General features: G+C 33.7%; 2 protein-coding genes across 2 annotated transcripts; both read left to right on the forward strand.

Moving 5' to 3' along the window:
* Window positions 1-900: 900 nt before the first annotated feature.
* On the forward strand, window positions 901-13,876 carry LOC143916800 (uncharacterized). The gene is made up of 26 exons (XM_077438047.1): window positions 901-907; window positions 1,344-1,595; window positions 1,673-1,825; window positions 1,904-2,056; window positions 2,135-2,287; window positions 4,038-4,190; window positions 4,269-4,406; window positions 4,509-4,661; window positions 4,767-4,892; window positions 4,971-5,123; window positions 5,202-5,354; window positions 5,433-5,594; window positions 5,673-5,825; window positions 5,904-6,065; window positions 6,144-6,296; window positions 6,375-6,536; window positions 6,615-6,767; window positions 6,846-6,998; window positions 7,077-7,220; window positions 7,317-7,397; window positions 7,622-7,702; window positions 7,842-7,934; window positions 8,012-8,107; window positions 8,186-8,338; window positions 12,415-12,465; window positions 12,534-13,876. The coding sequence occupies exons 1-26, from the start codon at window positions 901-903 to the stop codon at window positions 13,388-13,390; spliced, it is 4,248 nt and encodes a 1,415-aa protein (XP_077294173.1). The 3' UTR covers window positions 13,391-13,876.
* Window positions 13,877-20,356: 6,480 nt separating this feature from the next.
* LOC143913900 (uncharacterized) lies at window positions 20,357-24,191 on the forward strand. The gene is made up of 3 exons (XM_077433953.1): window positions 20,357-20,603; window positions 23,303-23,450; window positions 23,516-24,191. Exons 2-3 carry the CDS (start codon window positions 23,303-23,305, stop codon window positions 24,046-24,048), a joined length of 681 nt encoding a protein of 226 aa, XP_077290079.1. The 5' UTR covers window positions 20,357-20,603; the 3' UTR covers window positions 24,049-24,191.
* Window positions 24,192-26,783: the final 2,592 nt, after the last annotated feature.

The raw sequence follows: 26,783 nt of genomic DNA on the forward strand, positions 1-26,783 counted from the left end.
GTTTTTGTTTCTTTCTCAGAAATATTTTCGTTCATTGAACTGAAATTTCATATCTACAAGTTTAAGCTTAATACCAAGTTATGTATAAAATTTGTTAAGCATCTGTCCACCAAAAGTGGCAGTTTACTCTTTTTCGATTATTCTTCCACTATTTTTTTCGACCCATTAAAGATGTGCGCTCTTCACAACAAAATTCAAAGTATAATTTTTGTACCAATGTGATGAAAATAAAAAAAAATCACTAAATTTAATAAACCGAAAGTAGTATTTTTTTTTAAAACAATATTTCATTATTTTATTTTGACCTTTTAAATTATTTAAATCTTATTGATATTTATTTTGTATAATACTGATAGTAATTTTAAGTAGTACAAAAAAATTGAACAAAATCTGACAACCGGAAGTAGAACTTTTGTCTTGTGCAAGTTTCAATACATTTGCGCTCAATTTGTATCGAAAATGCTGTCATAGTTATTAATATTTCATAATCTGTCTGTACGGTTCAATGTCGAATTTTGTTTTGTAACCTTCTTATATTCCTCAAATTCATAGATTAAGTCAGGGGTTGGTCACATCCGAATTTTTGTATTGCTCTCTAGCTTTGTAGTTTGCCCTATTTTATGGAAAATAGCCCCAAAACTCCCATTTTTTGTTCCAAAAGTACGGTCCACCACCGAAGACTAGTTATAATTAAAGCCCGGACCCAAAGGATGCCGCGTATTGTTAAATTGTTGTAAATGCATTGTTAATGGTTTTTTTTTTGGACTCTAGCTTTGTAAATAGAGCTAAACCGTCCCGATTCCTGGAAAAAGCACGGAGTCTATCCGCAGTCTAGTTATAATATTTACGCGTGTAATGCTGCGCACCAACCCAACGAATGCAAGTGAAGGGGATTCGGCGATGGCTGGTAGTAGTAATTTTTTGGTTATTAAAACGCTTGTTGAGACCATATCTATAAAATATCTAAATAAAAATAAAATATCGAAAATTTATTTAAAAAATTTTAATAAATACTTAAATAATTAGTTCTCCATATTTTTTTATTATATATATGGGAGTCAATGACAGATTGTTTAGTAGTAGTAGAGGTAGTTTTAGTATTTATTGACGTATCGAACATCCCACTACAGTTTATTTTTGTACACAATAGTAACATCTATTGGTATATGAGTTGCTTAAACTAATTGGTTGTTGAATACAGTTAATATATTGAAGCTTCGTAGATACGATCACACGAGCAGGCGATAAATGCAGATCTCCGATTGTATAACCTCGGCGTTACAATGCACATGTGTAAATACAACGAACAATATTTAAATATAACAAATATTTAAAATAAACAGGAATAGCAGGACAGCCAAGTTTTCCAGGTCAACCGGAACCAGTAGTTCCCGAAGGTCCAGGTACTTCGGAGGGACCACAAGGAGAAAGCGGTTCAGAAGTTCAACCAGGACAGTCAGGAATATCAGGCCAGCCAGGTACACCCGGACAACCAGGCCAGCCCGGAAGTCCGGGAACACCAGAAGGACCAGGTGGTCCAGGCGGTCCAGGTGGTCCACCAGGCATCGGAGGTCCAGGAGGACCACAGGGTCCAGGTTCAAATACGATTTTTATATTATAATTTTACGAGTGTAAATAACCTAAATGTAACGAATGTATTTTCAATATCTAGGATATCCGGGATCAACAGGAATACAAGGCCAGCCAGGAACACCAGGACAACCAGGTCGGCCCGGAAGCCCAGGTACACCAGGAGGACCGGGTGGCCCAGGCGGTCCAGGCGGTCCACCAGGCATCGGAGGTCCAGGAGGACCACAGGGTCCAGGTTAATATACGATTTTTACAATATAATGTTTACGAGTGTAAATAACCTAAATGTAACGAATGTATTTTCAATATCTAGGATATCCGGGATCAACAGGAATACCAGGCCAGCCAGGAACACCAGGACAACCAGGTCGGCCCGGAAGCCCAGGTACACCAGGAGGACCGGGTGGCCCAGGCGGTCCAGGCGGTCCACCAGGCATCGGAGGTCCAGGAGGACCACAGGGTCCAGGTTAATATACGATTTTTACAATATAATGTTTACGAGTGTAAATAACCTAAATGTAACGAATGTATTTTCAACGTCTAGGATATCCGGGATCAACAGGAATACCAGGCCAGCCAGGAACACCAGGACAACCAGGTCGGCCCGGAAGCCCAGGTACACCAGGAGGACTGGGTGGCCCAGGCGGTCCAGGTGGTCCACCAGGCATCGGAGGTCCAGGAGGACCACAGGGTCCAGGTTAATATACGATTTTTATATTATAACTAGTGAATAGCCCGATGAATTATTACGCATGGGTATAAAATTATTATATACTCGTATAAAACTAAAAAAAAAAATCCGGAATCGGAACCGTTATTTTCGTAGACTCTCATAGATAGTTTTCAATTCTTTATTTGTAATAATTTTCAATTCTTAAAGTTAACGTTAACAAAATGTTAATTAAAGTTAAAAAAATGTAATATTTTCCGATTTTACACAAACGGTCATTGACCTCGTAATGTTGAATATTATTATTACACATAACAAATTAAGTGCATCAAATATATAGACGGTAATCTGTGTGTGTCCTAACTCTCGCCGAACCTAATGAATGAATCGATAAAAATCGATAAATTCATTTTTCGACGAGATGACTTTGTCGCGACTAGAACCGATCAACCCAAATAGGCTGAATATAGGTCTAAATTGGGTTAATGGTTACGAAAATCATGCCAAATCTAATTCTTCATTTCGCCTTTTTTTTAAACATTAATTGAAATATTCCTTCTCGCCATATAAAAATACGTAATTTTAATAATTTCGTTTAGCGAGGTTTTGAACCATTTTTTTATATATTTATTTTTAATTAAATTTAAATTATTTATATTTTGACGATATTCGAGAAAAAAATTGATTTCATTCACCGCGGGCGCCGGGAATCAAACCTCGGACCCTCCGATCCAAACGCAATGTTCTCACGAGCCCGCGGCGGACGCCATATCCTCGCCCAGAATACGTGTTGTAAATACACATCATATGTATATGCACGTAATTTGTTATGTGTAATAATAATATTCAACGTTACGAGGTCAATGACCGTTTGTGTATAATCGGAAAATATTACATTTTGTTAACTTTAATTAGCATTTTGTTAACTTTAATTAACATTTTGTTAACTTTAATTAACATTTTGTTAACTTTAATTAACATTTTGTTAACTTTAATTAACATTTTGTTAACTTTAATTAACATTTTGTTAACTTTAATTAACATTTTGTTAACTTTAATTAACATTTTGTTAACTTTAATTAACATTTTGTTTACTTTAATTAACATTTTGTTAACTTTAATTAACATTTTGTTAACTTTAAATTTAAGAATTGAAAATTATTACAAATAAAGAATTGAAAACTATCTATGAGAGTCTACGAAAATAAGGGTTACGGTTCGGATTTTTTTTTAGTTTTATACTAGTATATAATAATTTTATACCTATGCGATGATATTTCATCGGGCTATTCACTAGTATACATATGATGTGTATTTACAACACGCATTCTGGGCGAGGATATGGCGTGGGACGAGGGCTCATGAGAACATTGCGTTTGGATCGGAGGGTCCGAGGTTCGATTCCCGGCACCCGCGGTGAATGAAATCAATTTTTTTCTCGAATATCGTCGAATTAAAATTACGTATTTTTTTATGGCGAGAAGGAATATTTCAATTAATGTTTTAAAAAAAAAGGCGAAATGAAGAATTGGATTTGGCGTGATGTTCGTGACCATAAGCTCAATTTAGACCTATATTCAGGCTATTTGGGGTGATCGGTTCAAGTCGCGACAAAGTCGTCTCGTCGAAAAATGAAATTATCGATTTTTATCGATTCATTCATTATGTTCGGCGAGAGTTAGGACACACACACACACACAGAGACTACCGTCTTTATATACATGATGTTTACGAGTGTAAATTACCTAAATGTAACGAATGTATTTTCGATATCAAGGATATCCGGGATCAACAGGAATACCAGGTGAGCCAGGAACACCAGGACAACCAGGTCAGCCCGGAAGCCCAGGAACACCAGGAGGACCGGGTGGCCCAGGCGGTCCAGGCGGTCCACCAGGCATTGAAGGTCCAGGAGGACCACAGGGTCCAGGTTAATATACGATTTTTATATTACAATGTTTACTAGTGTAAATAACCTAAATGTAACGAATGTATTTTCAATATCTAGGATATCCGGGATCAACAGGAATACCAGGCCAGCCAGGAACACCAGGACAACCAGGTCAGCCCGGAAGCCCAGGAACACCAGGAGGACCGGGTGGCCCAGGCGGTCCAGGCGGTCCAGGCGGTCCACCAGGCATTGAAGGTCCAGGAGGACCACAGGGTCCAGGTTAATATACGATTTTTATATTACAATGTTTACTAGTGTAAATTTCCTAAATGTAACGAATGTATTTTCGATATCTAGGATATCCGGGTTCAACAGGAGTACCAGGCCAGCCAGGAACACCAGGACAACCAGGTCAGCCCGGAAGCCCAGGTACACCAGGAGGACCGGGTGGCCCAGGTGGTCCAGGTGGTCCACCAGGCATCGGAGGTCCAGGAGGACCACAGAGTCCAGGTTAATATACGATTTTTATATAACAATGTTTACTCGTGTAAATTACCTAAATGTAACGAATGTATTTTCAATATCTAGGATATCCGGGATCAACAGGTATACTAGGCCAGCCAGGAACACCAGGACAACCAGGTCGGCCCGGAAGCCCAGGTACACCAGGAGGACCGGGTGGCCCAGGCGGTCCAGGTGGTCCACCAGGCATCGGAGGTCCAGGAGGACCACAGAGTCCAGGTTAATATACGATTTTTATATTACAATGTTTACTAGTGTAAATTTCCTAAATGTAACGAATGTATTTTCAATATCTAGGATATCCGGGATCAACAGGAATACCAGGCCAGCCAGGAACACCAGGACAACCAGGTCGGCCCGGAAGCCCAGGTACACCAGGAGGACCGGGTGGCCCAGGTGGTCCAGGTGGTCCACCAGGCATCGGAGGTCCAGGAGGACCACAGAGTCCAGGTTAATATACGATTTTTATATAACAATGTTTACTCGTGTAAATTACCTAAATGTAACGAATGTATTTTCAATATCTAGGATATCCGGGATCAACAGGTATACCAGGCCAGCCAGGAACACCAGGACAACCAGGTCGGCCCGGAAGCCCAGGTACACCAGGAGGACCGGGTGGCCCAGGCGGTCCAGGTGGTCCACCAGGCATCGGAGGTCCAGGAGGACCACAGAGTCCAGGTTAATATACGATTTTTATATTACAATGTTTACTCGTGTAAATTACCTAAATGTAACGAATGTATTTTCAATATCTAGGATATCCGGGATCAACAGGAATACCAGGCCAGCCAGGAACACCAGGACAACCAGGTCAGCCCGGAAGCCCAGGAACACCAGGAGGACCGGGTGGCCCAGGCGGTCCAGGCGGTCCAGGCGGTCCACCAGGCATTGAAGGTCCAGGAGGACCACAGGGTCCAGGTTAATATACGATTTTTATATTACAATGTTTACTAGTGTAAATTTCCTAAATGTAACGAATGTATTTTCAATATCTAGGATATCCGGGATCAACAGGAATACCAGGCCAGCCAGGAACACCAGGACAACCAGGTCGGCCCGGAAGCCCAGGTACACCAGGAGGACCGGGTGGCCCAGGTGGTCCAGGTGGTCCACCAGGCATCGGAGGTCCAGGAGGACCACAGAGTCCAGGTTAATATACGATTTTTATATTACAATGTTTACTCGTGTAAATTACCTAAATGTAACGAATGTATTTTCAATATCTAGGATATCCGGGATCAACAGGAATACCAGGCCAGCCAGGAACACCAGGACAACCAGGTCAGCCCGGAAGCCCAGGAACACCAGGAGGACCGGGTGGCCCAGGTGGTCCAGGCGGTCCAGGCGGTCCACCAGGCATTGAAGGTCCAGGAGGACCACAGGGTCCAGGTTAATATACGATTTTTATATTACAATGTTTACTAGTGTAAATTTCCTAAATGTAACGAATGTATTTTCGATATCTAGGATATCCGGGTTCAACAGGAGTACCAGGCCAGCCAGGAACACCAGGACAACCAGGTCGGCCCGGAAGCCCAGGAACACCAGGAGGACCGGGTGGCCCAGGCGGTCCAGGTGGTCCACCAGGCATCGGAGGTCCAGGAGGACCACAGAGTCCAGGTTAATATACGATTTTTATATTACAATGTTTACTAGTGTAAATTACATAAATGTAACGAATGTATTTTCAATATCTAGGATATCCGGGATCAACAGGAATACCAGGCCAGCCAGGAACACCAGGACAACCAGGTCAGCCCGGAAGCCCAGGAACACCAGGAGGACCGGGTGGCCCAGGCGGTCCAGGCGGTCCAGGCGGTCCACCAGGCATTGAAGGTCCAGGAGGACCACAGGGTCCAGGTTAATATACGATTTTTATATTACAATGTTTACTAGTGTAAATTACCTAAATGTAACGAATGTATTTTCGATATCTAGGATATCCGGGATCAACAGGAGTACCAGGCCAGCCAGGAACACCAGGACAACCAGGTCGGCCCGGAAGCCCAGGTACACCAGGAGGACCGGGTGGCCCAGGCGGTCCAGGTGGTCCACCAGGCATCGGAGGTCCAGGAGGACCACAGAGTCCAGGTTAATATACGATTTTTATATTACAATGTTTACTAGTGTAAATTACATAAATGTAACGAATGTATTTTCAATATCTAGGATATCCGGGATCAACAGGTATACCAGGCCAGCCAGGAACACCAGGACAACCAGGACGGCCCGGAAGCCCAGGTACACCAGGAGGACCGGGTGGCCCAGGCGGTCCAGGCGGTCCACCAGGCATCGGAGGTCCAGGAGGATCACAGGGTCCAGGTTAATATACGATTTTTATATTACAAAGTTTACTAGTGTAAATTACCTAAATGTAACGAATGTATTTTCAACGTCTAGGATATCCGGGATCAACAGGAATACCAGGCCAGCCAGGATCACCAGGACAACCAGGTCAGCATGGAAGTCCGGGTACACCAGGAGGACCGGGTGGTCCAGGTGGTCCACCTGGCATCGGTGGTCCAGGAGGACCACAAGTTCCAGGTTAATATGCGATTTTTATTTTACACTGTTTTCGCGTACGAATGACTTAAACGTAATAAACGTATTTTAAATGTATTTTATATCCTGGTTCAACAGGAATAACAGGACAACCAGGTCAGACCGGAATACCGGGGGGACCGGGAGGCCAAGGCGGTCCAGGAGGACTACAGGGCCCAGGTTCTTAGTTGATTTTTATACATTACTTGATTAATTCTTTGCATTATCCAAAACAAATCGGTGCAATATCATCAGTAATTATTTGACAAATATTATGAAAGCAACAAAGTATGTATTCGTATATGTAGAGGTTATGGTTTCTGTTTTTATTTCTTTTTTGTAGTGTTTTCAAATACTATATAAATTGTATGATGTATTTTATTAATGAAAAATTTATATTTCAGGGGGTTCGCCGTATCCGCAATATCCAGAGGGCCCTGGAGGACCAAATATTCCAACTGGTCCGAACGGACCCAGTGGGCCAGGTTGGTAGTTTACATATTAAAATATACATTCATCCGTATGTGTGTATATACACATATACATATTTATAACAAATAAAATTTTGGTATATATTTTATAAAGTCTTAAAACCGAGTAATTTAAATCAAAACTTATTATTAGGTGGGCCTGGTGGACTTGGAGGTGCAAGTGGTCCCAGTGGTCCCACAGGGCCAATTGATTCAAGCGGATCTCCAAGCCAAGAAAACGTCGAAGGTATGCAGTGCTTCCTTGAATCGCTTCCTGGTATAGAAACTTTCTATATTAAAATAAATCTATTTTCTTAATTAAAGGTTCACCTGATTCCTCTTCGAGTAGTCAGCCCGGATCACAAGGAGGATCAGGACTTCCAAGTAGCCCCGGTGTTTCCGAGCAACCAGGACGACCCGGTAATAAAATGTGAAATCTTTAACCCTCCAAATCCAAAATTAATTAAATTAAAATGAAAACGAAATATGTAACTTAAGGTGGAAACTATCCATCGGGACAATATCCTGGTTCAACGGGATCACCTGGTGCACCGGGATTACCTGGTTCACCAGGGTCACCGGGATCCTCCGGCTCACCAGGATTACCAGGATCGTCAGGCTCACCCGGATCACCAGGTTCAACAATTCCAGGTAGTAATAATAAGATATATGATTTATGCAATCTTTTACTTCTATATAAATACAGATTATTGTAGATCGTAACACATGAATCATATATATAAAGACGGTAATCTGTGTGTGTCAAAGTCGACGAGACGACTTTGTCGCGACTCGAACCGATCACCCCAAATAGCCTGAATATGGGTCTAATGAGCTAATGGTCTCGGACATCGTGCCAAATCCAATTTTTGATTTCGCCTTTTTTTTTAAACATTAATTGAAATATTCCTTCTCGCCATATAAAAATACGTAATTTTAATAATTTCATTTAGCGAAGTTTTGAACCATTTTTTTTTCTTTTCATATAAAACAATTAAATATATATTTTTAATTAAAATTAATTTTATTTTAACGATATTCGAAAAATAAAATCAATGTCTCGAACGGTATTCGAACCCGGCACCTTCCGTGCGTCTGCGCTAAAGAGTGTAGACCATTAGGCTACGACGCCTGACTAGAGATGCGTTCTAAATTTAATATATAGATTTTATATAATATTCAATATATATTTGTATATTATAATATTCAAGGTTGCGAGGTTAATGACCTGGGTTTGTTTATATTTTTGAGTATTACAAGACCAAATATTCACGTCAACCTCGAATAAAACCATTTTCACGAATATAAGAGTAAGTATGTACATACAATTTAATTTAGTAAGGCTTTTTGTTAAATTATTCTATTTTAATATATTAAATATATTAAATAATTATATTTTAACGATTATATTTTAAAGAAATTTGAAAAAAAAAAAAAATTAAAACGACGATAGCAAAATTGAACACACGACCGGCATACCAACAGACGACGGTGTTAGCCACTCGGCCATCACCACACTCGATTAATCGTCGCTATATGCGGCATATTAGTGCATTGTGTATGAAACAGATGTTTACTATCGCTTTCTCTCTCTTTCTTGCTTTCACATACGGGCTGCGTGTGAGATGCATTTAGATATGAAGCCCGATTAGCAAAAAGAACAATACATGACAACGGTGTTTGGTAGTTCTCTCTCTCTCTCTTTCTTTGACGTGCGAGTGAGACGCACTAAGTTTACAATTTTTTATTTTATTTTCAAACATTGTATTGTAAACATTTGGTACGCATTTCATCATTTTAGTGGCATTTAATTGTAGGTACAATGACGCGTGATCTTTTTAAGAGAAAACGATTTTCTGTGTTTGTTTATTTTATATGTTGTGTTAATATATATATATATATATATATATATATATATATATATATATATATATATATATATATATATATATATATATATATATATATATATATACATATATATATCCATATATAATGTATTTTTGGAATTTTATAATGTTTTCATTATTCGTTCTTTACCTTTTTCCATATTAAACAATTAAATATATATCAAATTAATTATATTTTAAACGACGATCGTAAACATGACATAAATATTTGCGTTCACCTATCGAGTGAAACCATTTTTACAAATCGATTCCTATGCCGGATTCCTGTTTCAGTTCCTGATCTTGATTCCTTTTTCAGTTCCAGTTGCGGATTTCTGTTTCATTTCCGGATCTCAATTCTTATTTCAGTTCCCAATATTAATTACTTTCTCAGTTCCGGTTCCGGATTTTTTTTTCAATTTTGATTCCCGATTTTGATTTCTATTCCGGTTACTTTTAATATTATTTTTCATTGAACAATTTTATATACATATATATGTAGGTACCATAATAATTTTATACCTGTGCGATGATGTTTCATCGGGCTAATCACTAGTCATATATATAAAGACGGTAATCTGTGTATGTGTGTGTGTGGGTATGTGTCCTAACGCTCGCCGAACATAATGAACGAATCGATAAAAATCGATAAATTTATTTTTCGACGAGACGACTTTGTCGCGACTCGAACCGATCACCCCTCACTCAAATACCCTCTTATAGGTGTATTCAAGGTTGGGAGTTAACCAATTACGCCACGATCCAATTTGAAATTCTCCTTTTATTTTTAAACATTAATTGAAAATTTTCGCTATCGCCATATAAAAATACGTAATAAAATTATTTTATTTAGCGAGGTTTTGAACCATTTTTTTATATATTTATTTATAATTAAATTGAAATTTAAATTATTTATATTTATATTTTAACGATATTCGAGAAAAAAATTGATTTCATTCACCGCGGGCGCCGGGAATCGAACCTCGGACCCTCCGATTTGTGCCAAACGCGATGTTCTCACGAGCCCGCGTTGCATGCCATATCCTCGCCCAGAATACGGGTTGTAAATACACATCATATAAATATGCACTTAATTTGTGTTGTGTAATAATAACATTCAACGTTACGAGGTCAATGACCGTTTGTGTATAATCGGAAAATTTTACGTTTTGTTAACTTTAATTAACATTTTGTTAACGTTAACTTTAAGAATTGAAAATTATTACAAAAAAAAAATTGAAAACTATCTATGTGAGTCCGGTTCCGGTTCCGGATTTTTTTTTAGGTTTATACGAGTATATAATAATTTTATACCCATTCGATGATGTTTCATCGGGCTATTCACTTGTGGTATTATAAATACAATAAATTATGAAATAAATTTTTTAAATAAAATTAAAACGAAATGAATGGATCAATCAACTGAATTTCTTAAGATTTATTATTATATGAATGTACATTTATGTACATTGGTACCTAGTAATAATAAATGAAATTCTGTAAACTTTTTTTCACTGATTTGAACCCAGAATCGATCACTGGTCTAGAAAAAGTGTGTATGTTTACGAGTGTCTGTGTATGTTCAATTACACTGACCAACAAAAAATCACGTTTTTGAGTTACCAGAGCAGAGACTAACCAATCTTTCCTAAGTTTGACTCACTTAATTCGAATATGATAATGATTTTTGTTGTTTGGGTCTCCTTTACGAGATATGAGCGTTTAAAAAAATGCGCACTTTTTACAAATTTTTGGCTTTTGCGGTCTTTAATTCAAAATCTAGTATTTCTGTGCTAAAGTGAGTATTGTATTAAATAGTCAGATGTCTTTTTTATTGGTTGTGATTTTTTATTGTTTTAAAATACTTTTAATTAATTTTCTAGCGAATTTTAAAAGTCAAAAATATATTTTTTTTACGGATTTTTTATCTGTGCTATTTTGCATTTGTTTTGGTCAGTTTTTTATTTCCCAATCTCCTGATTTGTAATGTAATCATTAATACAGTTAAATATATCTTCTGTAGTTCGTCCATTTAAATATGCGCACATGAGTAAATCTTATTCAATACTTTTATCATATGTGTAACGAAGTAAAAGATCTTTAAATGTGTTGCAGTTTATAAAACCTTTCCAAATTTTCGGGGAACACTGGTGTTCCGCGGAACATAGTTTGGGAAACCCTGCTTTAGAGTAAAAGTTCTACTTCCGGTTGAGGCAAAATTTTATCATTTCTATTACGTGTAAAATGTTTCAGTCTTATTCATTGAGCGGCTTAGGAGATAATTTAATCCAAAAACTTATAAAAAGAGGACACCTATAAGGAGAGGTAGCACTTTCAATCACTTTAAAATTTGGAAAAAAAATCAAATTGTTTCAGTTCGATAGGACTTACGGTGTTTAAAAAATCTCTCAAATATACAGACACGTATACTAACATACTAACACACACACATTTTTATTTTTCTAATTCCTAAAAAACCGTGATCGATTCTTAGTTCGTATCAGTCAAAATCTTGAGTTCGAATTTTCGAAACATCACAAATATTACGTATTTCAAATTATTATAACAAATATTAAATATTACGGATTACGTACACAGATAATGTAAACGTTTTATAAAATCCAACAACCGGAAGTAAACCTTTTATTCTGTGTGAGTTTTCCTACATAAGCGTTCAAACTTGTATCGAAAATGCTTTCATAGCCGGTATGTATGAACGTGTATGTGTCATTATTGAATTTTATATTTTATACTCCTTATTTTCCTCAAATACATATATGAAGTAATGGATAGGTCACATCCTAATTTTTTTTTAATTATGTGGCATTGCATTTCCAGGAAAACCCAGCAGACCCATCGGACCTGGAGAAGTTGGTGGTCAACCAGGAAGTATGTGTGGTTTGATAGATTATTCGTCGAATAACATTATTTTTTTGAGACTAATTTTTTTTTCAAAGGTGGCGTTTATCCCGGTCAACCAGGTAAACCACCGGGAACACCCGGCTCAGCAAGTCAATCCGGTAACCCCAATAGGCCAGGAACAGGAACCTCAATAAGTGGACAACCAGGTTCTCCTGGACAACCGGGACAGCCTGGATGGCCAGGATCACCTGGAATACCAGACGAATCCGAACAACCGGATTATACAGGACCAGGTCAACCCGGTCAAGTAGGATACCCCGGACAACCAGGTCAGCCCGGACAACCTGGTCAACCCGGACTACCCGGACAGCCTGGATCACCTGGACAGCCAATTAATCCAGGAACTGATGCTATTGGAGTACATCCACCAATAACTAGACCACCCAATTCGGGATCATTCGTACCTCAAAATCCATACGCACCTATATATATTATACCATATCCATTACCAATTGGACCCAGTCCCGGATCTTGCCCCTGTTATTTAGTAGATTCCAAAAACGGAACAGTTCCCAAACCACCTGTTAATTCTGTCCAAACTACACCTCCAAATTATGTATCTCCATATCCACCTAATTACATTCCACCGTATGGACTAATTGGATACATTCCCGTTATTTTCTTCCCGTATTGTCCAGGTAATAGCACAACTGGTTCGATGGTCCAGCCTATGTTTCCTGCAGCAGTGCCAGTTCCATACCCTTGCGGACAATGTAATGCCAATTCACAAAACACCGCTAATATGCTTAGATCGTTTGGAGAACCCAACTTCTATGGTGCAAATAGTTTTCAACAAATTCTAAGTCAGGCTAATATTAATCTGGCCGATGGTCAAATTAGATCACCGCATAGAAGAAGTATGAGGGTCAAGAAAGTAAAAACAATAACGTGAAATGTATTGATAAATTATTAAATTTAATTATTTAAAAATTAAGATTTTTATTCGCATTTTTGCGTATTCGTTTGAAATTACGAATAAAAATCTTAGCATATAATTGGATTTGTCCGACACGTAAAAAGTCGTCTCTGACAAATCCAAACTAATTAAAAATATCTGTCATATTCAAAATTAAGCCTCTCTTTGTATGTAATATACATATATGTATGTATGTATGAGCACAATATTAATTAATAAATATTATTGTTATGAAAACGAACGATAATTTTTATTAATGAAGAAAAGCATGTGAACTACGAAATAGATAATTATGACATGTGTGCAAACTGGTCTTAGAAAATATTTAATAAATTATAATTTTTTTAATCGTGATCGATCTCGTTGTTTTATTATTTGTATATTATGCCAGTTTGATTTCCAGTATTACGAATTTTAATGTGCTCTACAATCAATAAATTATTTAGGCTTACCTTATTCATTAAAAAATAAATTAAAATTAAAAAAATTAGTCGGACTTTTATTTATAATTTTACATATATTATATACCCATAAAAATGTAAATATGTATGTACCTACACATACTACATACAAACATAATACGTCTCATTGTCTTTTACATTTATTGAACTCCAATAGAGACTTCTATGTTTTCACACCGTATTTTTTAATGACTTACTGGCGAAGCGTATGTACATACATATGTATGAACATAGATCTATGCCAATAGATGTCGTACGTCAGTATTTTTTTGTTTTGTTTATATTTTATATATATTTTTTGATTTTTATAAGTAAATATAATCGATATCAGTAAATCGTATTGTATTAAGTAAATATACTTTTAAATTGTTTATACGTACAAATGTATGTACTTAAGTTAATCATGTTATAGCTTTCATTCTTTTCCTTTTCATTTGTTTATTTTGTATTTACCTTTTTCATTTATTTTATATTTGTAAATTTCAATTTCTTCTTATATTCTATTTTATTACCTTTTTCCAATATTTTAATACTATAGTTTAATTAGGCAATGTTCTACATATTATGTCATGTTATAGCCTTTATTCTTTTCTTTTTCATTTGTTTTCCTTATATTTATCTTTTTCATTTTTTTATAATCTTTGTAAAAACCTGTTATTGGACTCGGATGTTACATATATTATATATTTACTATTTGTTTTTTATACATATCTATGTACATCCTGTTGTCTGTTGATTTTTCAATAAATAAAATAAAATAAGAATGTCAATAAATAAAAATACAGCAAATGGCTCATTTTTATTAGTACTATAATACATGCAATAAAATCTTCAATAACAATATTTAAACGAAAGAAGAAAAACAAAATCTAAAATTTATCAAATCTATCTAGATTTTTGATAATTTGATATGTTTTGTATGTGATATGGTTTGTATTGATAATTTGCTTTACTGGGTACGATGAAAGATTATTAAATGAAATAAAACAATCGAGTGCGGGAATGCTATAAAATAATAAGGGTTAACAATGGGCTCGTGGTGGGATGGCGAGCGCTTTTGTCGGGAAAATTGTCGCGACGCTTAAAACTGAAAGTAGCATTTACAAATAAAGAGAGTCTGTATGTATTTAAGTTACGAGTGAGAGAGGAAAATTATGTCAAGCCATCGTAGCGTATGACATTATGCGTGGTTATTAATGAAACAATTAAAGTGTACTTACGATATACGAATGTTTACGAATTCAAATTTATAAGTATAATGTGTACATTCAATTCGGTAAGACATTTAAATCAAATATTATTACAACGAAACTGCGTATTTACCGATGTACGCATCACGATTTTTTGTGTAAGCATTTTACTAATCATCAATTAGTCTATATTTTAAATAATAAATGAAGTTTTCCTATCAACTATGGTTATCGTAACAATAACAATAATTTCGACTAAACAATTATTTCAAAAATATTTTCATTGCGTACCAGCCCAAATTGAAAGCGAAGTAAACTGATTATTCAACTTCGGTGTTGGCTTGGTGCTCTGTAAATAACAATAGACCTCTTGATTAGTTAACAAATCAAGACAACAAAATTGCATGTTTGGCAATAATGAACTTTTTTTTTTTAAAAAGCATCGTCCCAATGTCCGTCTTTGCTCATTATATGTAACTATTTTTGTGCTACCTAAGGCTGCCGCAAATCGTATATATATATACATATATATATATATATATATATATATATATATATATATATATATATATATATATATATATATATATATATATATATATATATATATATATATATACAATATATATATATATATATATATATATATATATATATATATATATATATATATATATATATATATATATATATATACAAATGTATGTACTTAAGTTAATCATGTTATAGCTTTCATTCTTTTCCTTTTCATTTGTTTATTTTGTATTTACCTTTTTCATTTATTTTATATTTGTAAATTTCAATTTCTTCTTATATTCTATTTTATTACCTTTTTCCAATATTTTAATACTATAGTTTAATTAGGCAATGTTCTACATATTATGTCATGTTATAGCCTTTATTCTTTTCTTTTTCATTTGTTTTCCTTATATTTATCTTTTTCATTTTTTTATAATCTTTGTAAAAACCTGTTATTGGACTCGGATGTTACATATATTATATATTTACTATAAAATATAGACTAATTGATGATTAGTAAAATGCTTACACAAAAAATCGTGATGCGTACATCGGTAAATACGCAGTTTCGTTGTAATAATATTTGATTTAAATGTCTTACCGAATTGAATGTACACATTATACTTATAAATTTGAATTATATATATATATATATATATATACATATATATATATATATATATATATATATATATATATATATATATATATATATATATATATATATATATATATATATATATATATATATATATATATATATATATATATAAAGATTATAAAAAAATGAAAAAGAAAAGAATAAAGGCTATAACATGACATAATATGTAGAACATTGCATAATTAAACTATGTGTGTTACTTATTTTAAAAAGTGCACATTTGTATACATACATATGTACTTAAGTTGGAAAATTTAGAATTTTGCAAACAAAGCTTCCTTTGCGGTTGAACCGCTACTCCATACTACATAATAAGTTCTATGTATTGTATACATATGTAGGTATATACATATGTACATAGAATCGAGTGTGCAACCGTCATTTCGTGTTTACATGGTCGACCACTATCGAAAATTTGTCTACCGACCACACAATGGTAACCATTACCATTACGTCGCCTAAAAATGATCACATTCCACTATTTACGAAGTGATTATGATACGCATAAGGCGAACGTAATCGAGGCGAATATACATATGTATGTATGCATTTCCTTACTGCCTCCTGTACGTCGTTGGATCGATGGCCACGTTCCGTATTCCAATTTCGAAGCAAACATTCGAAACGTTGACGAATGTCCTGAATTATACATCAACGTCTACACCTCTACACAGTTCGACATGTGTATGTCGTTCGACTGGTGACAGCTCACCCTCAGGATTAAGGATATTGCTTATCCGAGTGTGAAAATCATGTTCACATGTATGTAATGTCGCCGTTTATGAGAATGATCGATAGACTGAATTGCGAATACTTGAATGATTTAAATTGTCGTTTTCCACCTAAATTACACTGTTCGACAAATGACGACTTTTTTTTGGTTCAGAGACGAGATATGACTTTTCTTATAGATCTATGCCCAGTGAACATGAATCTAAATATATATATATGGTGATAAAAAATGATGATTGGCTCGAGATTCGGAGATACATATGCTTTTTAAATCGCGCGATTTTTCTATATCTTGGTGTTGTTCGGTCGATGTTCCAAAATCTGTCTATTTTCTGTTCAAAATAAATATTGCTATATATACTCGGGTATTTTATCTTTCATTTTTAGTACTTTTTAGCTTTCAAATCTTTCTAAGTAGTCGTCCAGTTCAAATCAAAAGTCAAAAGTACGTATTTTCACTTGGGATTTTTTCCCACTGTTAATACTATTTTATATTGAGTTTTTTCTATTGAAACATGTTTATTGAGATATTGTTCTGGCCACACTATTTTTTTTTTTTTGTTTAAAAGGGTAAATTTGAAGTGTGCTAATTTTTAAATCGGTAAAATTGCGAGCTAAAAACTTGCTACTATAATTTACTCGTATTTACACGAATCTGAATTGAATCAATAGGGATAATATATTAAATTGTCTTTATATGAGAATTTAAAAAAAATCATATTTCGACTATTCTTGTGGATTAATAGCAAAAATTCGTTTATTTTATCGAGGTAAGCCAGTTATCAATAGAATTTTTGTTAAGGAACCATTTTTCGTGTCGAAGTGTTATTATAACATGATTTTATTTTATTTAATAGTTTTTTTCATAAAATTGTCAGATTTGAATAACCCTAAAAATATTCCACAAAAAATATACAACAGTGTGCTTTATATACAGGTTTTATATGACATTTTAAAACAATTTTGTCATCTATAAAATTATTGTACCAGTCTCCAGTCATTACTTTCGGTCGAAAATGAAGCAGATATATGTACATACATATGTGCTCGATGGTTGCTTTATCGTGTCAAATATTTTACTATGTGTCTTGTTTTAAGTACTCCGTGGAGGGTGTGTCTTTAATATTCTCTTAAGACATTTTGAAAGAGTGGGATATAAAAATTATCAAAGGAGAAAGATCATAATCAAGTGGTGTTGACAGGGCCGTGCGGTAGATTTTCCCAATATGATCTTTGATTGAAATTAAAAAAGGCACAAAATGTTCGAATAATATTTTTATTTTGAAAATATAAGGTACTTTAAAATAATGATATCAACTATGAGAGACAACTACAACAACCTACTACAGTCTAAGCCTTCTAACTTAGCAAATAAACTTAGAAAATTCGTTAATTTGGGATGTGTAATCTAAAGTGGCAGCTAATGTAGCGATATAAATTAATGACAGATTTCTAAGTTTTGTTTAGCTTATTGAACTTCTTAAGTAATTTTACTAATTTTAATTTGGAAAAACTTCTTTACCCACGAGCTACAAAGATATGTAGTGATTCTTAAAACTGCAACAGTATTCGGATATAAAATAATTACGCTATTTTGGCATAAGTAATTTAAAACTTTCAAAAGTTTCATAGGATACAGTAGCATTCGGGATACATTATGCAATTCTTCTTGAAGATCATTTGCATTTATATATTATACATATGTATGTACATATATATGTACGAACATATTCACATTATTATGAAATAAAATCAACCATTCAAATGATTAAATATTATTAAATGAAATATTTGAAAAAGTTATTAGATATTAATTAATTAATTGCGAATATATGTACATATGTGTTCATATAAGTACAGAGTCTTACTTTATACCACTTGCTAATGTTATATTATATGTACCTTAAAATATGACAATAAGCTATGTAACGAAGCTTTTCAATTTTAAACTGAAAAGGAAAAAAATGTGATGAGTTCAAGCGTAAACTGAGAATTACACAAGCCAAACTTCGCGAACAAGAGATGTTTGTAGAACTTTTACAAAAACACCGGTGCGAATAGACGATATAACCGGAAAAAAATTGCTCTTGTTTAGTTTCCAGGGTCGGTAGTTTAAAGTGTTTCCATTGTTCGGTCATGACCTGTTAGTCAGTCCGACTAATGTCCATGTTTGAACTTGTAATTAAGAGACAAAGGGGGACCGTTTATGGGTTGGGTACTTTTTGCTTCTTTTTATTTATTTTTTGAGACAGGTTCAGCCCGTTTTGTCAACTCTATAAGCTCAATCTGTTCAAGTACTGTACTATTGTTTCTTGAGTGTGACTGTTTGTCGTACTCCCTCCAAATAATTTCATCATCAGTCGGACGGACGGAAATACGACGAAACCTTTTACCACACAAACTTAAAAAATCACAATATTTTTTTTAATTTACAAAAAAGAATAATCGAAATTTATGACACTCATCTACCTATAAAATATTTGAGCATTGGAAACGTATTATTTAACTTTGTATCTATTTCATATAATAGGCTTACCACTCAATAATGTAATAAAAAATAAAATGGGGTGCAGTGACCCGTTTTGTAAATCAATTATATTCCCCTAAAATAGGGAATGAAATTTGACTTTGGGATGAAATTCACTGTCTGCACGTGGAAAGAATAAACTGTTAAATGTTCGGCGATATAGTTCTTACATAATTAATTGTAAGCTTTATATGCCCCAGGTGTGTAATTTTTAATTGAAAGGGCTTTTTATATAATAAATAAATTATCTGAAAATTGAAGTAATGTATTTATTATATTTACATATTTGGATTTAAAAAAACAAATTGCACTGAAATTTCGTCGCTAATCTAAACACTACTTGATAAGAGATTTGTTTTCAATACTGCATATATTGTACTAAATATACATATGTAACTATTCATACTTTAATCAAACAAAGCCTCAAAGGCCAAAGACATTAGTTAATATGTTGTAGTAAAAAAAGTGAAGAAATCAAATGATAGGCTGAAAAAAAAACATGAGATGTCTTGTCATTTACGGCCTAGACTGGGATATCCGCATTCAGACGACATCTTAAGTCAACGTAATAGAGTCGACGTCACATCATTACGATATTTTTATGCTGTATTATTTACCACAGAATTTTTTTTCGTAAAACAAATCTATTATTTACAAGGTTTATCTTAGTTTCACTTTGCGATTGTTTTGGACAAATGTTATAAAGTTATGTCTTATAAAATTTGCATTATTGGCTCTCATTATCTCTCATATATATTTTTACTTCACTAATTATCATACAAAATACACAATAATGAACCAAAGAGGATCGCGCGCCGATGATTGTCGATCCGCTTCAAGAACAATACAGTCAGTGTCTTCCATGTTGTAAAACAAATGGTATTACCATCACCATCATTATCTCGCACAACAGAAAAAACACACCTATAAATAGTAATCGGAAAACCAGCGATGATCACACTCAAGTTAGGACCTCCCAGCAGTCAAGCTGACACGAAAAATTCCCCTAAAGTTATCCCGAATTGAGGTGGTTTCCACAGGCCGAGTGATTTAATTTTCCTATTTCACTAAGTACAAACACCTGAGCGACTGCGAAAATGTGAGTTTCTGTTTATTTCGTTAAGCTCTTGATTCAAGCGATTTTTAGAAGCCTTTCCCAAAATGATAAATTTCTTTCCCTATATAGTACATAATATGTATGTACATATTAAGGGAAAGGAAATAAAAAGTGAATTTACCTATTTATGGATACGTACAAATTTGTCTTATTAATGTTATAATTAAGGATCGGCACCAGAGTGCAAAAATGGGTTCACTATTGTCAATTTCTATTGTTTACCTTCTTTTTGCTCTCTAGCTTTGTAGGGATAAAAGTAATGAACCCTCTTTCCTGAAAAATAGCACCATCGCGCCGTCCCATAGTTGTAATTTAAGGATTCATTTACTTTGAATACGATTTTACATAAGTAATTTCAATTTAAGAAAGCTCTATATGCTGATTCTAACGTAAGCGACATCAACGACTTCAATTTCAAAATTGGATGTTTAAAAATAGCTATTAGAGTTCATATAAATACTTTTTTGAATACATACATATGTACATATATCTTAATAAAGCGAATATATTAATCAAAAACAAAATGTTCAACATAAATTATTCAAAAACAAAAACTCTAAAGTTTTTCTAAATATAATAATTCGGAGATTTTTTTTATCAATATCATACGAAAATATTCAGATAAACTATACGAGAAGATAGCAATCGCGTTTCCCATAAAATTTCAGTGCTTAATATAAATCGCGCCATTGGATCGTTGCATTGTTGCAGTTTTGTAAGGGTTATTTACACCGAAAACGGGTTAACGGAACGTCATTACGAATTGCAAACAATGGATTTTAGCGATAGCGTCATTAACGACATTGACCCATTCGAATGAGAAGAAGAATAATTGCCTAACAATGCATCGACTCGATTGCGTGTGATTTCTTCTATTTTCCTAAGTTCTGTTTTTTCTGTCCCTACACGAAGATGATGTAAGGTCATACCGAGGAACAATAGAAATGACATACTGAAGCAAAAAAAATTACATCAAATAAACAATTATTTTTGAACAGCGTTTACTCGAGTTGTAGCAATTTATCTTGTTAAAAACGCATCCATTTTACAATAATCTACACGAAAGAAAATTAAAAGGTTGAATGCATTAAAAAAACATTTATATTTTCGACATACATACGTATTATTTCTGTCGTGTTAATTTTAAACGGAATTGATTTTAAAAACGCTGCCAATTTATCGCCTCAAAATTTCATCTCGCATGAAACATATATGAAATATACGCTATATTTTATACGCACTTCACACGCAATATTTGAAGAAAAATGTCTGGTAAAAAATAAAAGTACGCATAATATGTCCATTATACCAGTCGTTGAAATGTTGAACTTTAAATAGGCCATTACAATGAACGACTCGACGAAAAGGGTAAATGTTAGACACATATGTACATACATATATACATATATATGTATGTACATACATGTACATACATATGTGTAAATTTATTGTCAAAAGAGGTAGTTTTAAATTTACAAACATTTTCAAATATGCTCAGTTAAAAAGCGACTGATTCAACATTGCAAAAGGGACTTTCCATATTTGTTTTCATATACACATTACAGTCCCTGCTCATCAAAGTTCGAACACTCGTTTCTCGAAGCTATTTTGTGTACCTGCTCCCGTTAACGACAATGGATATCTTTTTTACTTTATGCAGGATAATGCACTCTGTCAAAGAGCAAAAAAATAAAAACATTCATGTCCGATCATTATTTACCTCTCTTTCCTTGGCAATTTTCCTGGCCTAAATCCCATTAATAAATTCATATTTTAAAAGTATTAACACTTAAACTTCCTTGAAAGATATTGTATAAATGCAGGATAAAAAATATTTTCGTTTCAATCTTCGTAAGCACTTTTTTTTCAGAAGGATGCAAACGTATAGACTGACCGGATTTCGGAAACAAAGTGTGCTTCTACACTAAATTGGGTTTTAAAATATTTGTATGAACAATACTGCACCAAATACTTTGTAGATAAATACAATAAGATACTCCGCATTGTTTACAAAAAAAAGAACCCAAAATGTCATTCATAATGGGAGCAGGTACACAAAATAGCCTCGAGTAACGAATGTTCGAACTTCGATGAGCAGGGACTATAATTTCCGATTTCCAAAATATTTTCAAAATAATGTTAACTCAAATAAATATGTATAGATTAATTCGATAAAACAATTAACCAAGCTTGCTAAGGTTTCCCCACATGCAGTAATCTAAATTTAATCCAATGTCTGATATAATGTGGCCTCCGTTTCTTAAATTCACTGGATGGTGCCATTGACATTTGTCACGTCTCTCTTCATTCTCTGCACCACTTCATAAGTTATGGAAGTCGCGACCATTTAGAAAGGTTGAGTTAGTGTATTTAATTATGATTTTATTAAAAATTATTTTTTTCTATGTCATGTTTTATTTAGTTATCTTTTCTTTATTTAATTTGTATATTTGTATATATAATTTGTTTATTTAACTTGTATTTTTTCCTTTTGTACTTCTTAATCTTTTTAGCACACTCGTCGCTTTGGAGCAATCTGTTAGACGAGTGTGCTTGATTAATTGATCTTGTAAAAATAAAAATAAAAAATAAAAATAAAATAATATGTAAAATCTTGAATTCACATGTATCTACAAATCTGTTTAGTTTGCCTAATTGAAATGTTTTACATTTATCTTTAGATGAATCCTTCGAAAATATTATGGGTATGTTTGGTGTTGGTCTTTCAATTTTGGGGAGGCGGAGTTTTGGCGGAGTCGTCAGCTCAAATTCAAGCAGTATCCGATGATCCCAAAACTAAGGACCTAAAAACGGAAGCTAGCGGAAGAAGTGAGTACCACAATAAACAATTTAAGTCAAAATCTTCAAAATTTGAAATCGATATTTTTTATCAGTATTCGAAGGTATCCCGGCTTCAGTGTACGGCGCTCCAGGTGGTGGGTACTATCCATCCACTGGTTGGTCTGGTTCTAACTACAACACAGGATTAGGTTACAACGGATACTCTGGCTACTCTGGTTATACGAGTCCTGGAAATTTGGGTTATAGTGGATCTAATGGATACAGCGGTTATAATGGATTAACAGGTATTGGTTACAATAGTTTGGGAGGGGGATACAACCGAGGATATCCTTACAGTACGTTCAGCACCGGAGGAAACGGAGGATATCCTTACAGTACGTTCAGCAGCGGAGGAAACGGAGGATATTTGGGCAACGGAGGTTACGGGGGGTACGGAGGCAATGGAGGACTGCTTTCGTACAGCGGATACAATAATCCTTATTACAATACACAAAATAATTTAGGATATGGATATTATAAAGGGGGTGTAGGATCTGGGTATAATAACAAAGGATATGGTCTAACTGGATACGGAGGAGGAGTCACTCCAGGTTATATTACAGGATACAGAGGCTATACTAAATGATTGAATCCGTTTTATTATATATGTACATGTTTGAATATTAGTTTTAGAAATCAAGTGCCACATTAAACTGTATGATTTGTATTGAATGCGAAAATGTTTTTATAATTTTTTTAATACACATTTTAATAAAAAAAATGTCATTTATTTCATATTTATTTACATCGTGAAACTACGCAAACTATGTATTGTTGTTGATACATCACTGTAAAATCATTCAGTCTCGCGATTGATTTACGAAACACTCATCCAAAATTAATAGCATTATATAATAGAATATAAAAATATATTGACAAAGATGCGTGTTCACCTGTTGGCCTATATTATGTGGTAGATAATTATAGTGGGTGATTCGGTGCATAGTCAATAACGTCAAATAATATATGAAGTTACACTGGTTTATTTATGTTATATAAACTATGTACATAAATCAACTCATTATCCAACAAATGCAAGTGACGTTAAATTTGATGTTTGCAATGGAAAAAGTGTATGGACTATACATAAACATAAACATATGTGCGAACATAGTACATACATGTATATTGCACATATTATAAACTCAGTTTATTTATAAATTTATAATGAGTACCTATGTACATATATACCCTACTTGAGTATCTACATATGGTTTTACGAATACAATTTATACGAGTTTTATATTTGTAACAGCTCTTATTATGTAATAGTACTAGTGGGTATTAAAGGCACAAGAGCTTTCAAATATATAATTATATCACTCTGTTCCCGTAACGAATTGAAAGTGCTTCAAACATAGTGTAGCGAAAATTAAATCGGAGTAACAACTGAAGTCGGATTTAAAAAAATAATATACGAACATATACGAGTATGTATAAAAACAGAAGGATGTATGTGATTGTATGGTTAAATGCTTAAAATTCAGACAAATCGTTTTCATAAATATCATCTTTCAACCTCCCATGTTCTGATGGAAACCCGAAAGTTGAATAGTTTTGCATTTCAGTTACTTATAAATATGTATACATACATATATGTATATGGTATGGCTAATTCACGTTTTCAATATAAATATAAACTATCAAGAATAGTGCAAAAAGCGGAAAGTAAAAAGTAGAATACTTTATGGCTCAAAAGTATAATATGGTTATATAATACTAGTTGTTTTACCCGGTTTCGCTCAGTACTTGTAATATAAACAGCGTAAACAAGGCGAATCTAATAGTAAATATTCAGTTATTTTTTTATTAAATTTATTTGAATCGAAATAAAAATCGACTCGTCGTCATAGAAATTTTGACTTGTTTACGAAATTCACAACCAAAGATACAAACTAACATACAAAGTCTCTTTCCAAATTATATTTTAGATAAATATGTATTTGCATATATGTAGTTATGAAGTATACTATATTATACTTTTGACTTGTATATGTTAAACAGTCGGTATTTTATACCATGTGAAGAAATCAGTATTATATTATAAATATTTAATTTCATTACACATTAAAAAATTTAACAATTTTTTCAACTTTTCCCACCGTCACAAATAGAATTTGCTCAAATATAAATTTGACGTATTTCACAGGAGTTGTTACAGTGTAAATTAATGATAAAAAGTAAAGGTCACTAGAAACTATGTACTATCAATTATAATTGAAATGCATATAGCTTGTGGATATAAAGGGGAAAAGAAAACCTAAAACAAAATTTCAGAACACTGCAATTGTACTGATTGTTATTGTGAAAATGATTGTTATTGTTAAAATGATTATTGAACAGTGTGAGAGGTCCACGGAGAAAGAATTTCATCTGGCCTTTTACAGTATCAGACCTTAACTAAAGAGGACAAAGACTTGGTGGATTTCCAAAGTTTATCTATTTCTAATTCATTAACCAAATTTAGTTTTTTGAGGCCACTTCAAAAAGAGCGATAGAAGTGGCAAACGCGTTATTTAACATTAAAATTAACTTAACAGCCCTACAAATTTGACTACATACATTTAAAACATGAAGTTGATAATTACAAAAAAATACAATGGAACTGACCGTGTATTCATACACAGTCAGTTCCAATGTAGTTCATTTGTAGTTTGATCAATATTTTAACAGTCGGAATTTTATACCTTGTGAAGAATCACTATTATATTATAAATATTTAATTTCATTGCATACGTCCCAGGACATATGTAGCTCCAGGCCACACCGACCAGACCAAATGTATGAAATGCTTATCCCAGAATACAAACATTATTTGGAGAGGGGACTACCATGGGTATTTAATTTATAATTCCAGTTATCTCAGCCATTATTGATACCGATTATCTCAAAATTATACATATTAGAGTATTGTAATTTAAATTAAAACATTTTTTGGAAAAATTCTTCATATTTATATACTACTAGTGTAGGGCCCGTTGATTTCAACGGGTGGTTTCGAAAAGAAATTGAAACTCGAATAAAAATAAAGTTAAAGATATGGAATTGACTGGTTTCGGAAAGACAAAGGCAGAAAAAAATGAAAATTATGAAAAAAATGAAAATAATGAAAAATATGAAAAAAATGAAAAATATGAAAAAAATGAAAAAACTGAAAAAAATGGAAACAATGAAAACGATGAAAAATTTGAAAAAAATGAAAAAAAAATGAAAAAAACTGAAAAAAACTGTAAAAACTGAAAATAGTGAAAAATATGAAAATAATGAAAAATATGAAAAATATGAAAAAAATGAAAAAAATGAAAAAAATGAAAAAAAAAA

This window comes from Arctopsyche grandis, chromosome 1 (assembly GCF_051622035.1).
Source record: "Arctopsyche grandis isolate Sample6627 chromosome 1, ASM5162203v2, whole genome shotgun sequence".
NCBI lineage: Eukaryota > Metazoa > Arthropoda > Insecta > Trichoptera > Hydropsychidae > Arctopsyche > Arctopsyche grandis.

Excerpts from the sequence above, each read along its gene's own strand:
- LOC143916800 (XM_077438047.1), top strand. Across the intron at positions 6,999-7,076 it reads AGGAGGATCACAGGGTCCAG|GATATCCGGGATCAACAGGA; the intron begins GTTAATATACGA and ends TTCAACGTCTAG. Across the intron at positions 8,339-12,414 it reads ACCAGGTTCAACAATTCCAG|GAAAACCCAGCAGACCCATC; the intron begins GTAGTAATAATA and ends TTGCATTTCCAG.
- LOC143913900 (XM_077433953.1), top strand. The coding sequence starts at position 23,303 with ATGAATCCTTCGAAAATATTATGGGTATGTTTGGTGTTGGTCTTTCAA. Across the intron at positions 23,451-23,515 it reads AACGGAAGCTAGCGGAAGAA|TATTCGAAGGTATCCCGGCT; the intron begins GTGAGTACCACA and ends ATTTTTTATCAG.